General features: G+C 39.8%; 1 protein-coding gene across 1 annotated transcript; it reads left to right on the top strand.

The window, feature by feature from the left end:
• The first annotated feature begins 649 nt into the window (after nucleotides 1-649).
• On the top strand, nucleotides 650-8,455 carry cox6c (cytochrome c oxidase subunit 6C). The gene is made up of 4 exons (XM_028576208.1): nucleotides 650-766; nucleotides 5,485-5,599; nucleotides 7,343-7,475; nucleotides 8,320-8,455. The coding sequence occupies exons 2-3, from the start codon at nucleotides 5,495-5,497 to the stop codon at nucleotides 7,466-7,468; spliced, it is 231 nt and encodes a 76-aa protein (XP_028432009.1). The 5' UTR covers nucleotides 650-766; nucleotides 5,485-5,494; the 3' UTR covers nucleotides 7,469-7,475; nucleotides 8,320-8,455.
• Nucleotides 8,456-15,585: the final 7,130 nt, after the last annotated feature.

The raw sequence follows: 15,585 nt of genomic DNA, 5'->3' as shown, positions 1-15,585 counted from the left end.
GCTACACAACTTTATTGATCCTCGGGAGGGAATTTACATACAGCTAACCAGCAGTAGGCCTATGTGTTTTACGATCTATTTCACACATGTAGTTTTACTCTGAACACTCCTGCAGTAACTTGTTTATTTGAATGCAGTCTATTTTTCAGGCATGTTGAGAAATAAGAGAACAAAACAGAAAGAGCACATAACAATAAGCAGGCTGAGAATTACATTACATTATAGGGAAGAAGTGTTGTGGAAGTTTCCTTTGCAGCAGGGGGAAGAGTTTTCAGAGTTTAGTAAATTGAAACAAATAAGACAGACTGAGACTAAAGCCAAATGGGTTTTTTGATCACTACGAGGTACCAGAAACTGTGGAGCATGTGCTTGTTGGTGGCAGGAAATATGTATCCGAGAGAAAGAACACAAAGAAATTAAATGATTTTGGATAACAGTAGCAGGAGCAAAGAACATAATGAAGTGTGGTGAAAGTGGACAAGGCAGAAGATGCTTGGTCAGCTTCCTAATGAGAACAAGACTAATGGGACACATCTGACTCCTGGACAATTGTAGGAGTGAACTAACTCCAGAAGATGGTAGTAGATGCAACATTAAGGACCAAAAGAAAGAAGACGAGTGCCAATGACCTAACTTGCCAAGACTTCGCTTTTCATGGGACTCAAATTTGTCCTTCTGCGGCTCCAGTAGAGCGTCTCTTCCGGTAGAGGAAAGCAGCAGCCGAGCTGAGAGTTAGCCGTTTCTGTGAAGGTCGTGAGTCTAACCTGTGAGTGTTCTTAAAAATTCAACTATTTAAGTGTGTGAGTTGCTTTGTCACGTTAATAACGACGCCTGCATTTCACCATTTATCCGGAATTTTGCCGTTTTCCTCCATAGATATATATACGGCTTTCCTTATGGAAAGCAGTTAGCTGTATGAGCTAACGAGCTAATGTTAGCTCATCGTGCCGCAGACATTAGCTAGCTACATGCTTACTGAAAGTTCGTCCCTATATTCTATTCTGTTAGTTACACTTATATTAGTTACACATGCAGTAAATTAGTTATGCTGTCTTGTTTTTGTTGGTTAAGGGAACATATATAATGCGACGAGGAGAGGAAGCTTATAGCCGTTATGCTACTTTGACCCTAGCAATGCTACAGCTGTTAGCACCACACTGACTCTCCTTCCTGTTAAGGGGAGACATTCAAGGTGAATAGGGAAATTATTTTAACTGAAAGATAATACCGTTAAACTTCCCCAGTGGATTAAATATGTGCTAGTTTCCATACAAGTCCGGATCAGAAATGTGAACATTGGATAAAGCCGGGTTCAACATTTATTTTTTATCACTCCATAAATGAGAACCAACGTGTCACCAGCCGTATAAAAAAGTTTCTCCATGTTATTAGGAATAAAATGTGTGATAGGCCTAACTTCTGCTGTGCAATACATGAACAAAGCCCTCTGTGACCTTCAGAATGTAGACGGGAATGAAGTTTGGTTTATGTACACAGAGTGCTACTGAAGTGGGGATTTCTGGCTCGAGAACAAAACCTTTTTAAAGATATGAATTGTAAAATTCATACAGTTTCAAGACACTATAGAAATGGATAAAAACAAGAGATCGCCATGAAACGTCCCCAGGTTATTAGGCTCTGTTCAGGTTGAAGATTGGCCAGAGCTTTAAGGGGAACTTATTAGGTCGCAAGTTATTTCTACTAATGGACAGTTTTCACAGCAGACACAGTAGGAAAAGTGCAGGTGTATTCAAAACCATTAATGATGGCTGCATTCCACTTAGGAGAGGCCCTGGTATTGTGCATGCTGACTAGGGCTGGGCAATATATCGGTATTAAATTGATATCGTGATATGAGACTGGATATCGTCTTAGATTTTGGGTATCGTAATATGACAAGTGTTATCTGTCCCTTGGTTTTAACTGCTGGATTACAGTAAAGTGATATAATTTTTTTTAACTTACCAGAAGACTCTAGCTTTTCTATTATTTGCCTTTACCCACTTAGTTATTATACACACATCGATGATTATTTATCAAAAATCTCATTGTGTAAATATTTTTTTGTAAGCACCAATTGTCAACACTACAATGTCGCCGCAATATCGATATTGAGGTATTTGGTCAACAATATCATGATATTAGATTTTATTTTTTTCCATATCGCCCAGTTCTAATGCTGATTCCCTGAAATAGCTTACTGGGACACTTGATGGAATTGAGCCATCGTTAAGGTTATCAATTTCAGCTGTGCTTTTCCTACTGTGACATGTCAACATGTCTGCTGTGAAAAAGGTCCATTAAGGATGATAAAGTTGTCATTTGTCCCACCCTAACGGGTGCAACAACACTAACGGGACTCAGGAAGATGTCAATCACTCAGTCTAACCACAGCCACATTAACTATAAACATGTGTGGGTGTTTTTAATATGCAAATGAGACTATGCTATATCTAATGCTAACTTTTGGTGAATTTAGGAGAAATCCAAACCACACAAATAGAAGTGTAGTAACATCTTTTCTTTTAGGTTTTTTTGTTAAGTCAGAGGAGATGATGTCCCTGATCTGTAATTGAACTGTGGACATTGCATTTGTGTGGCCATTTCAAACAGAAAACATTGTTCACAAACAGCTCTATTGTAGTCCAGCCTTTACTTCAGAGACAAACGTGCGTCACTTTGTAACACATGTTCTAATGCTCGCCTAGCTGCTAGCGTGGCACACCTCATACTCTGCTTCTGATTGGCTAGTAGTCCTTACCTAGCTACTGTGAATGTGCGACTCCCAACAAAGATGGTACAGAAGTGAGATGTCTCACTCTGTAGCTAAAACAGAGAGCTCAACACACAGGGTGAAAAGAGGAGCTGCAGCAATGTGCAGTAAAACAAATATGGTGTTTTATGAAAATAAGTATTTAGTATTTGGGGGGAAAAAACACAGTTTTCTTAAAGTTGAGTGAAGTGAATTGACCTTTGGATAAGATAAGAGTTTGTCATTGCATGTTAATCACAATCCACTCAGCTTAGCAGCATATAAATACAAATACTAATGTTTATATACACCCACACAGTTTACTTACATCAGTGGGTACATTATCGAAATATATGAAATGAAACCGAATGAGTCTTTGAGAAGTCTTTTTTTCTCCTCTTTTGTCAGACTTGAAACTGAGAACTAGTGTTGGATGTTATACGGAGACCAATAAATCAGCCAGGCTGGTGTCACCTTATTGCAGATATGTAGGGCTGTGACGATAACCGCAATACCGGCGGTGACGTGCCACTACCGCGGTGATGACATCACTACCGCCATCACCGCATTTTTTTTTTTTTTTTAACTTTTTGCTGCCGAAGGTTACAGGAGAACACATGTGTGATATTAAATATTATGAAAGCAACAATCATTGTTTAGTTATCCTCATCGACAGTGTAGGAGCCACATAATGTATGTTGTTTATGGTCTCATTTATATTATTTATTGATTATTGTGTTGTGCACTTGTATTGTAGGTGGTGGGCGTTTTCATCGCGGTTTGAGCGGAAGCTATAACGTATTTGTTTGCTTCACCTGATCGCCTGGGAGCGAACGCTTTCTGTTGACCAATGTTGCGGCTGTAAGATGTCCAACATAGTGCTGCCGCGAGGGACTAAACGCTGAGAGATGCATCAACACACTGTGACGCGCTCAAGGATTGTATTGCAAGGATTTATTCCGCCACACTAATGCGCAAATTTCGACTCCCAAAGTAACTTTACATTTGGTAACTGCAGTGCTAGTTGTATTTTACGTGTGGAGGAATAAATCATTGCAATACAAGTGAGCGCGTCATAGTGTGTTTATGTATCTCTCGGTGTACTTTGTTGTATTTTCTCCTATTTGAAGAGGTTACGGAGAGAAAAAAAAACTTTTATTATTGATTTTTATTTGATTATGATTATTATTACTACTACTACAACTACTACTACTGGTAACGTTTAATATAATACACAGTTAGTAAAGCAAAGACGTTTCTCTGTTCTCAGCAGAGGTGGACATTACCGCTGCAGTGTTTACCATTGCACTTTAGTCTAGCAGCTAGCGGAGTTTCCTTCTGTTTATAGATTAATCCTGACAAAACCGCACGGTTAAATGTCAGCCTGCATGCACGTTTTGTAGCCTAAACGGAGCAGCTCATGTTGGTGGTGAGAGCAACAAGTTAGCGGAGTGCCGAGTTGCCCTCTCTGCTCTCTGTCTGCTCAGCTGCTAGACCGCTGTGCTGCGAAGTGTCTGCACTCGCCATTGTCGGCTAACAATTACTTTATTTTTAACTTTATTGACAATAGAGCTTTCTGAACTGTCTGTGGAATAGATCAACAGAGAGGAGAAAAGGCAACGCGGCCTTAAATGACAGCAAGACACAGTAAAGACTCTCACATTGAGCTGAAATGGAAACACTGCAATCTTTTTATACCATCTATGACTGCAACATATGTTGTAAGGTTTGAGCCGATGCTTTTTCGGGGGTAACGCTATTCACTCTACTGGCAGTATTGACAACAGATAAAGCCACCGTGTCTTGAGAAGCTTGTCGTTTTATTGTTCACGTTTAACTCACTTTACATCATCTTTTGTTATCTCTTTTTTTTCCTCTCACTTTTCCTCACAGCTGCACTCGTAGGCCTACACTACTCTCCGTTACCGCTCGCTCTCCCTGCGCGACCACACGAGCACTGACATCACCTACTTAAGGCACCCTGCTATTCCCGCTCTAACTTGCGCTACTCTCTTAAGGGGGTTGCGGTTAACCGCCATACCGCGGTGATACGTTGCTTCTTCACCGCGGTAAGAAAAAAAACTATACCGTCATAGCCCTACAGATATTTCCGTTTTAGTGTTTTTGTTGACAGAGGACACCAGGAAGTTGTGGTACAGAAACACCAAACTATGTTTTTAGGGAGATATAAAAATGGTGTCATGGTTACATACCTTCCATCATAAAGCAGTGGCAAGTTTATTTTTGAACTTTGAGCTTGGGGAGGGCAAATGCAGCGACCGGCAGCTACTAGCTTCTGCGTTTGTCCACCTTTTTTATCATTTTTATGTGTTCGTTTATTTTTCAACTGTAAAATGTCCTGCTTAGTATGTATCATGGTCACAATAGAAAAACAAATCTAAGCAATCTGTATCAAGACTTTTTGTACGTTTAAAAAAAAAAAAAAAAATAAAATGCTATTGGTCATTATCAGCAGCAAAAAAACAAACCAACAATAATACAGTATTTGTGGGGCTGAATTTATTGGAAGAGCAAATGTGTCTCATGTCGTTCCACATAGAAATGAGTGGAAAGCAATTTGGGTCTTTTCTTTACTCAGACTACAGTCTGTGTCGACTAGGCATTCTGTATATAAGATATATTCTTTCATATTGACTGCAACAATCGCCTCGACAATTGAGCTTCAATTTTGTCTTTTTTTATTTTTTTATTTTTTTTTTCTATCTCTGCAGGTGATCCATCATGTCTTTGGCAAAGCCTGTGATGAGGGGGCTGCTGGGAAAGCGTCTGAGGTTTCACCTGCCCATTGCGTTCGCTCTGTCCTTAGTGGCTGCAATCGGCTTCAAGGTGAGAGTGAGCCGCAGCAGCCACGTGGCTCCAATCCCAACTCTGATATGATTTAAAAAAAAAAAAAAAAAAAAAGCTCTGCTGTTTTACGCAAAACACAGCTGTGTTTGCGTAAACTCTGCAAATAGCAAATTTTTACAAACAAGCTAAAACAAAAGCTGTCGGTTTGTAGTCTAACTGTTTATCTTAGGTTGCCGGGAATCTGGAAATTTTGACAAATTCTTGTAAACCTCACTGCTGGCTGAACAAACCAAACTCCGCTAGAGGGGACAATCTGGAGCTACTTAATATGCACGTGAATGACGCGATTGTTATGTTCGAGTGGTGATGATGATGGTTGTATTATTTTGCAACAACATCGTTTCATTGCAAATGACGAGTGCATAGCCTGCTTATCAGTCATTCATCATTAAAGCTGGGCTTTTGGCTTTTCCACGTCAACTTTTCGCTTCAGCCTCTTTGACAGTGACATGTTTACCTGACAACAGCCTTTCTTTCTGCAAGCATTTTCCACCAATCAGGATGCTGCATACTACAATAATGTTTCCATAATCACAGACTTTAACCATCACTCATCAGGGAACTGCCTCCTAGACGGAGATATTTCTCTAGTTAAAGAGCCAGTTATCATTAGGGAGTTTCCATGTTTTTTAGGAGTTTGCTCACACTAATACATGTAAAAAAAAAAAGAAATAGCATTAATTCAGTAGGAAAGTGAAAAAGAATAGGGATATTGGGTATAAATTCATTTTATTTTATTTGAAAGTCCGGCCGCCAGAGTGCTTAGAAAAATTCTGAAAAAAATGTAGTTGATGATCCCTGCTGTAGACTCTCTGTCCAGTCGGAGACATATAATGTGTAATTGATGTTTTCATTTCAATTAATTAAATCCAAGTAAATGGAACACTCACAAGATGTCACCAAAATCACTCGGTCCCCTTTAAATCTTTCAGTAAATTAAGTAAGGGTATCGAATTAAATCTAATCGTATCGTTGGCTGAATATCGTGATATGTATCGTGAGCTGAATATCGTGTATCGTATTGTGAGATTAGTGTATCGCTACAGCCCTAATTCTCATAAATTAATCTTTTTATTTTATTTTTTGTGTTGATTTTTATTTAAGTTACTGTTTCCAGGTACCAAGTACAAATGAAAAAAACAGTGACTGAAAGAGGATGGGATAATGGACAACAGAAAAAATATATACACATGATCTAATAAGACGTACATAAAATAATTAGGCAAAACACATATAGCCTGTTGATCTACTTTATCACAGTACATCTGACCACCTCATGTTTCATGCCAATGATCTACCTTTAAACATGACTGGGCCTCTGATGTGGAAGATAACTGGGAGAGAAGGAGACTTCCACAAGCATGTTTAAGGCTTAAGCATGGAATGATTACAAAACAAAAACCTCAGTAGACAAACATTTCATTAAAACGTTTGTGCGACAAATATATGTCAAAATCTAAGCTTTGTCTAGGAAGTGACTAGCAAATTCTTAAGTAGCAAACTCGGATTTGTATATATATATATTTTTTAAAAACCACGCATGGAAAAGTGCCAAGAGATAGAATAGAATATAATAACTGTCCCTTTTTAACTCTGTGGTCATTTCCAAGGCCAAAATGTTGAGGTTCTAGCTAGATTCTAGCTTTTCTGACAATCGTCTGTCTCATTTATTTATTTTTGGTTTTAATTGCAAACCAAACCGGCCTGTCTTTTGTTCCACAGTACGGTGTGACGGAGCCCAGGAAACGGGCCTACGCTGACTTCTACAAGCAGTATGACGCCGTCAAAGAGTTCACCGCCATGAAGGAAGCCGGCGTCTTTGAGAGCGTGCGGCCCTCTGGGGAGTAAACTCTCTGTGAGTCTGATCCCAGTAACCTACTGGATATGTATACTCCATTTACATCAACTAGACTGGCTGATTCTTTCTGCTTCTGACCCCATGGTCACTTTTGACTTGACATTTTGTCTTCTAATTGGTCATTTATTTTTACTTTTAAATCGTATTTTAACTTTTCCTATCTGTATTTACTGATTTTGTGTATTTGAAGCAACAACCAAATTTAGCCTATGGGGATCAATAAAGCCATGTTTTATTATAAATTTCAAGTTTATTCTAATTTCAAACTTAGATTAAACATTAGTTGTGTTTCCATTCACAAGTATTTTTACGTGCATTTTGAAGTATGGCATTAGTAAAGCTGAATAGAAATGGCACGATTTGATAAAACGTCCTCAATTGGGCAAATAAGGGTTTTAAGCTCGCTTGAGCTGGTTTTAGTCTAAATGAAATAATAGAATAAGTTCTGACGTAGTCAACATTGAACTCGCAGAATGATCTGCTGTTTCCGCTGTCGGTGTCTACCTGGATGTTCCCATAACGTGTCTTCGTCTCGGGACGGCATTAAACGTGGCCAATACTAGCTGAACGAACAAATAAGAGCATTTCCTAAAGACCTCCATTTTTCTCTCGTAGATGGTTAGATGGCCAAGGCGACTTGTTCTGTTTCCACTTGGCAACCTCTACTTCTTCTAGTCTGTTTACTGGCCAATTACAGCCATGCGTAGCCTTTAGAGCCAAGTTCTGACAAAACTATGCCGTAACCTGTTTTTTTGCTCCAAACTTGATGAAAACGCACCTTTTTCACATTTCTTTTTTTTGCGACATTTTAAGTTTCACTGTTCTTTGTTTTTTCCTCTAGCTCTTCTTCCCCATCATTTATTCCTGGTCTGAGGATGCAGTTCCTTCTTGTCCCCTTGGATGTTATTTACTGATTTAGATGTGGACATCGCTATGCTGTTTTGTTCCTCTAAATAAAATATTCTATTAATGTAAAAGCTCTTTTGTCTCTTTGCATTGATTTGAGTTTTGGAAAAGTAAGATTATATTAGTGAACACTATTGGTGCCTATTAGGTATTTTCTTTCTCTTTTGTTGAAATCAATTAGATTAGAATATACATACAGACAAATGTTTATTTTCAGTGGTGGAAAGTAACTAAGTAGTACATTTACTCAAGTACTGGACATTTTTCCTTAACTACATTTATCAAATTATGGCTCCACATTGACAAACTACAACATTTAAATTGTTTTACATGAAAGGAGCCATTCTGCATAATAAATAACTGTTATTACTTTAAGTAACCTTTTGATACAGATTAAATTTTACTTTTAATGCACAATAATTGCCATTATAACAGGCATAAAATAAAACATTAGGTAAGAGAAGCAAACTATTAACGTTAAAGTTAAGTAAATGAATACATTTTGCCCCTCAGCCTAAACTTATTTGCTGAACAATTAAAAGATTAGCAAAGATATCCCTTTGTTAAACCCCAAATTAATTATATCTCGTTTTCAACCACTACAGAGACAACATGTGTTGCATGCGGTATCAGGCTACATTTCGGTAGGACTTGCCGAGGCGGGGCTGTTCTCTGAGCGCTGACCGCCGGTCCTCTGCTCACTGCGGTCAAGCCAGCCTCCACTTCAAAATGAGCGGTCAAACTAGCCGCCCATATATTTCGCGGTGCGCGTATACACTTGCTATTACGGTGAGACCGTCAAAACTAAAAAAAGAAATTTTCTGATGAAGGCAATTCCCCATTCATTTATTCTGCCTGCCTGCCTGTCTGTCAGAAAGAGAGAGGTTTTAGCACACCTCACAACCTGTCACTGCATGATATGCTGAATTCCAAAATAAGTGCCCCCCCCCAAAACTCATATATTAGCTGTATTGTCTACACATTCAGAAAATGATAAAAATTAAAGTCCTAGCTTCCACAGACCAATTTCACCTCAGATGGAGAGGACATCTTCTCAATGTGTGATCTACAATGTTTCAGGACATTCTGACATACAGTTTCAAAATAAAAGCCTGTCAAAGTCTCGAATATGAGACAAATTAGATATGATTTTGGATTCAATTTAAAAAGAAACACCTTGTTATCAAACAATAAATCCACGACCCCATGGTGTGACTCATTAAGTATCAAGACATTCTGATGTACAGTTTCAAAATAAAAGCCTGTCAAAGTCTCAAATATGAGGCATATTTAGGCTGGTGACAAATGGTCAAAAAGGGCTTTAGTTTTTGAGATACTCCTACTGGAGTTAGAACTAAACCCAACAATGTTTTTCCTCATCCGGTTTCCCATATATGAAATTGATTCTTGGCTAAAGATATTTTACTGCTAAGATTGTTAAATTAACAGATATTGTTACACAACCCAAAACCAAAGAAGGACTAAAATATAGCCTGTCCGTATGGGAGTTAAGGCATCTAAACTAATGCCGATCAATCACACAAGCTCTGAGAGCTTTGAAACTTAGCATGTATATTATAGTCAGGAAGTTGCTTTACCTACTAGAAAAGACTGGATGTGAATATCATGATGTATGGAATAAATAGAGACCTATAAACACATACCTAAAATAGGCGAACATGCAAAAAATTAATATCTATGCAGAATGTTTTCCTTTACTTTGTGGTTACTTTGCCAGGGATTATAATAGAAACACATATGATTTCTTGTTGGAAAAGCGGGGTTGTGCTTAATCCAGCAATACCAAATGTGTAAATATAGCATGACAAATCAGGGTGTTCTTTCACTCAATGTATGATGTGTCCAAAATGAAAGAAAATGGAACACTGACATAATTTAGTCTAAAGTCCAAAGCCCATCATTAGTGGTATCATTTGGCACCTTGTACTTTACATTCCATATGGAAACAAAGATTGAAATCGAAAGATAACACCTTACCATAGCACAAACAGGAGACCAGGAGTCAGGATTGCAGTTTGACCTTAATGAGCCTTTTAATAAAACTATAACTTAACACAATACAAATTAAATGACTGTCTTAAATCAAACAAATGGCAATCTAACAAAACAAACACTGTGAGGGGGAATGACCCCCCTCATTACTGAATCTCAAGCTCTTTCTAGCAGCAACCATTTGGAACATGAACTGCTTTTGGTAGCCATTCTGGGGGTTAGGCCATCTCCAGTGGCCACTTTGGGGAGGTCAGCCCCCCATGATGTTACCACTGCAACACACCACTGTCACTCATCCACATTGTCATCAGTGACAAAGTGGGTCATATTTGGATAGCCTGGGAAAGGGCAAGAGCAAAACTCTGTTCAGGTCAAGCCCACTGAAAGACACTGGCATTTGGTGGCATCGTTGCAGTTTCCGTCTTTACAGTATAGTAGTGGGTGATGTCTCTAACTTCTTTAGGTGCTGGTGTCTTCTGTAACATCACAGGTTCAATGCACCCATCTTCTTTGAGCCTCCATCCTCTACCAACTGGGTTCCAGAGAAGAGGTTTGACCAGGTGGCTGTGACGCCACACTGCTGTTCGGTACAAGGCTCTCAGCACTTGTTGGCCCAGTACTGGCGATGTAGGTGCTGAGTGTTGTTGGTCATGTCTATCAAACACTATAACGACTATGATACGACTTGTACAGCTTGATGCAGAACTGGGACAGCACCATATTATTGTGACAGCAGACCATGCTATTTATAGTAAAGCACAACAGATCTTGTGGAGCAAACCATCGCCCTTACAAGGAAATATCACAATGAGACTGGTATGCATATCATGATGGCTTAGCTAGCAAGAATTAGAAAGCTCTATGGCGATGGTGGACTCTTTGACATATTGACTCATATGTGTATGCAGAAGCAACATCTTGACAGTTGCTTCAAGGGAAACCGCCAGCAAGAGGAGTAAGAAGCATAAAGCTAGCCTCTGACACTCCTACATTGCCATTACTGGGCCAACGAGAATTTCTTCAGGGAACACTGACATCTTAGCTGGTGGCTTTGAATATGGTCGGGAGGTTAAGAGGGTTAGCAAGTCAGGCATTGACTGCTTGATAGATCTTTACAGTGACCAGGAGGTGGCTGACACAAGGCTGGTGTTACAGTGCCTTGCAAAAGTATTCATCCCCCTTGGCTTTTTACCTATTTTGTTACATTACAGCCTTTAATTCAATGTTTTTTAAATCTGAATTTTATGTGATGAATCCAAACACTCCAAACAATAGTTTAAGTTGCTGAAGTGAAATGAGAAAAATATGAAACAATTTTTTAGTAATAACCTGAAAATTGGCATGTGCGTATGTATTCACCCCCTTTGTTATGAAGCCCATAAAAAGCTCTGGTGCAACCAATTACCTTCAGAAGTCACAAAATTAGTGAAATTATGTCCACCTGTGTGCAATCTAAGTGTCAAATAATCTGTTGTTACATATACACACCTTTTTGAAAGCCCCCAGAGGCTGCAACACCTAAGCAAGAGGCACCACTAACCAAACACTGCCATGAAGACCAAGGAACTCTCCAAACAAGTAAGGGACAATGTTGTTAAGAAGTACAAGTCAGGGTTAGGTTATGAAAAAATATCCAAATCTTTGATGATCCCCAGGAGCACCATCAAATCGATCATAACCAGATGAAAAGAACATGGCACAACAGCAAACCTGCCAAGATACAGCCGCCCACCAAAACTCACGGATTGGGCAAGGAGGGCAGCACAGAGACCTAAGGTAACCCTGGAGGAGCTGCAGAGTTCCACAGCAGAGACTGGAGTATAACACCTATGTATTTGTACATAGGACGACAAGAAGCCATGCTCTCCATAAAGTTGGTCTTTATGGCAGAGTGAAAAAATGAAAAAAAAGAAAATGAAGAGTTTTGAGTTTGCGAAAAGGCATGTGGGAGACTCCCAAAATGTATGGAGGAAGGTGCATTGGTCTGATGAGACTAAAATTTTACTTTTTGGCCATCAAAGAAAATGCTATGTCTGGCGCAAACCCAACATATCACATTTCCCAAAGAACACCATCCCCACAGTGAAACATGGTGGTGGCAGCATCATGCTGTGGGGATGTTTTTCAGCAGCCGGGACTGGGAAACAGGTCAGAGTTGAGGGAAAGATGGATGGTGCCAAATACAGGGATATTCTTGAGAAAAACCTGTAACACTGTGTGTGATTTGAGGCTAGGACGGAGGTTCACCTTCCAGCAGGACAATGACCCCAAACACACCTCAATCCAATAGAAAATCTGTGGTCAGACTTAAAGATTTCTGTTCACAAGCGCAAACCATCCAACTTGAAGGAGCTGGAGCAGTTTTGCAAGGAGGAATGGGATGATGTAGATGTGGCAAGCTCATAGAGACTTATCCAAAGCGACTTAGAGCTGTGATTCCCGCAAAAGGTGGCTCTACAAAGTATTGACTTTACGGGGGTGAATAGTTATGCACATTGACTTTTTCTGTTTTTTTATTTCTAAAAAATAATTGTATGTATATTTTTGTCATTTCACTTCACCAACTTAGACTACTGTGTTTTGATTCATCACATAACATTCAGATAAAAAAACAACCTTGAACTAAAGCCTGTAATGTAACAAAATAGGTAAAAAGCCAAGGGGGGTGAATACTTTTGCAAGGCACTGTACATGCAATACACCTTGCACAGTCACATTCTTGTCTAATTGTTGAATGTGATGATACAGATGTACTAGTTTTGCTGCTATACTATTCAAGCAAAGGGATATTTGGATCTTCAGCAGTGTTTATGCACTCTGGACAAGGCCTTAAGGAAAGATTTGTCCCTAGTTGATCACTCAGAAGCTTGGAGCAGTGCTTTGTGATTGTTTACCTGGATGCCACGCCCTCACAGGTTGTAACACCACAAGCAGTTTTGGGAAGGCCACTGCCCTCACAAGACTGAAGACCCATCTTTGTAAGTTACAGGCAATTACTAAATGTGGACTCTCTGGTAGCCTGGAAGAGGCTTTGCCTGTGGCAAGAAGGTATGCCCTCCTTCTGTATGGCCAAAAGAAAAAGTTGGATGGACATCTTTGTTCCAACCTGGATGTGCTGAGGTACAGATTAGCATCTACCACAGATTCGTCAGCAGCAAATCTACCCCCAACAGAAGATGCTTTCCAGCATGTCTTCATGCTTTCCAGCTTTCCAGAATGTCTTGATACTTACTGGGTCACACTATGGGGTCGTGTACTATAACCCTCAAGTGGAATTATTCTTTGATTATACGGGCGTTTCCTTTTAAAGTGAATCCAACATCATATGTAATTAGTCTCATATTTGACATTTTGACAGGCTTTTATTTTGAAACTTTACATCAGAATGTCTTGATACTTACTGGTTCACACTACGGGGTCGTGTACTATAACCCTCAAGTGGAATTATTCTTTGATAACAGGGCGCTTCCTTTTAAATTGAATCCAAAATCATATCTAATTTGTCTCATATTTCAGACTTTGAGAGGCTTTTATTTTGAAACTGTAAATCAGAATGTCCTGAAACATTGTAGATCACACCTTGAGAAGGAGTCATCTCCATCTGAGGTGAAATTGTTCTGTGGAAGCTAGGACTTTTATTTTTATGATTTTCTGAATGTATGGACAAAACAGCTAATATATGAGTTTTGGGGGGCTATTATTTTGGAAAACAACATCAGAATGTCCTGAAACATTGTAGATCACACCTTGAGAAGGTATCCTCTCCATCTGAGGTGAAATTGGTCTGTGGAAGCTAGGACTTTTATTTTTTATCATTTTCTGAATGTGTAGACAATACAGCTAATATATGAGTTTTGGGGGGCTCTAATTTTGTAAAACAACATCAGAATGTCCTGAAACATTGTAGATCACACCTTGAGAAGGAGTCCTCTCCATCTGAGGTGAAATTCTTTCTGACAGACAGGCAGGCAGACAGAATAAATGAATGGGGAATTGCCTTCGTCAGAAAATTCCCTGTTTTTAGTTTTGACGGTCTCACCGTAATAGCAAGTGTATACGCGCACCGCGAAATATATGGGCGGCTAGTTTGACCGCTCATTTTGAAGTGGAGGCTGGCTTGACCGCAGTCTCTGCTCCGTGGCGAGGCACGCTAGATCTCCGACAACGTCAAGCAAACTTTTAAATAGGCTCTATCTTGATAAATCGACCATAAATGTGAAGATTAAAACAAATAGGCCTACATTTTCGCATTTTAAAACTGCATTTTGCGACACAACGGTAGTATTTTCGAAAATAATTTACAGTTAATACTAAATCTGCCATGGAAAAAGGAGGACGGGGCGCCAAGCTGAGTACAGCTGGTACTATAGTAGTAGTGTGCAGTGTATAGCAGAGGGTAAACGCCATATCAGGTTCAACAGTCTATTAATAGGCTATTTACAGTCTATGGTTCACACAAGTCACCTCCATCTAATAGTATGCATCCCCAATAAGGATGAAACTGGGAGGGGCAAATCACATCTGGGAATTTCAGACCGCAAGAACACCGATTGAGAAACAGACGAGCAGATTATCCTTCAAACCAAACTAACAACTTCCTCTGAGGGAGTTCAGCTACAGTAGAGAAAAGTGTAATACTGCAACACTGCTGCTTCAACCTGCTGACACTCCACACACTGAAGGTGAGTATGACTAAAAACACGACTCAAAGTGAAAGTAAATGTCAGTGAAGTTAGAGGAGGTGGGAGGAGGGGAGCCATGACTGACTGCACTGTCCGTCTGCTGTTTCCAGCTTCGCTCAGAGACTAAATGGCTTCCAGATCAGAGGAGGATCTCTGCTGTCCGGTCTTTAGAGATCCTGTTGTTCTGTCATGTAGCCACAGCTTCTGTAAAGACTGTCTGCGGAGCTGGTGGACGGAGAAACAAACACGAAAGTGTCCACTTTGTAAGAAAAGATCTGCAGCGGACCCACCGTGTAACCTGGTGTTAAAGAACCTGTGTGAGGCCTTCTTACTGGAGAGAGATCAGAGAGCTTCAGAGGCTCTCTTCACTCTGCACTCTGAGAAACTCAAACTCTTCTGTCTGGACCATCGGCAGCTGGTGTGTCTCGTCTGCAGCGATTCCGAAAAACACTCCAACCACAGATTCAGACCCGTCGATGAAGCTGCACGACAACACAAGAAGGAAC

Source organism: Perca flavescens, chromosome 4 (assembly GCF_004354835.1).
Source record: "Perca flavescens isolate YP-PL-M2 chromosome 4, PFLA_1.0, whole genome shotgun sequence".
In the NCBI taxonomy this organism is placed as follows: Eukaryota; Metazoa; Chordata; class Actinopteri; order Perciformes; family Percidae; genus Perca; species Perca flavescens.
The sequence above is the reverse complement of the archived record's forward strand: the minus strand, read 5'-3'. Positions and strand labels throughout refer to the sequence as shown.

Bases quoted from the DNA above. Each gene is read 5' to 3' on its own strand.
- cox6c (XM_028576208.1), top strand. From the start codon at position 5,495: ATGTCTTTGGCAAAGCCTGTGATGAGGGGGCTGCTGGGAAAGCGTCTG. The intron at 5,600-7,342 runs GTGAGAGTGAGC...TTTGTTCCACAG, and splicing joins TGGCTGCAATCGGCTTCAAG to TACGGTGTGACGGAGCCCAG.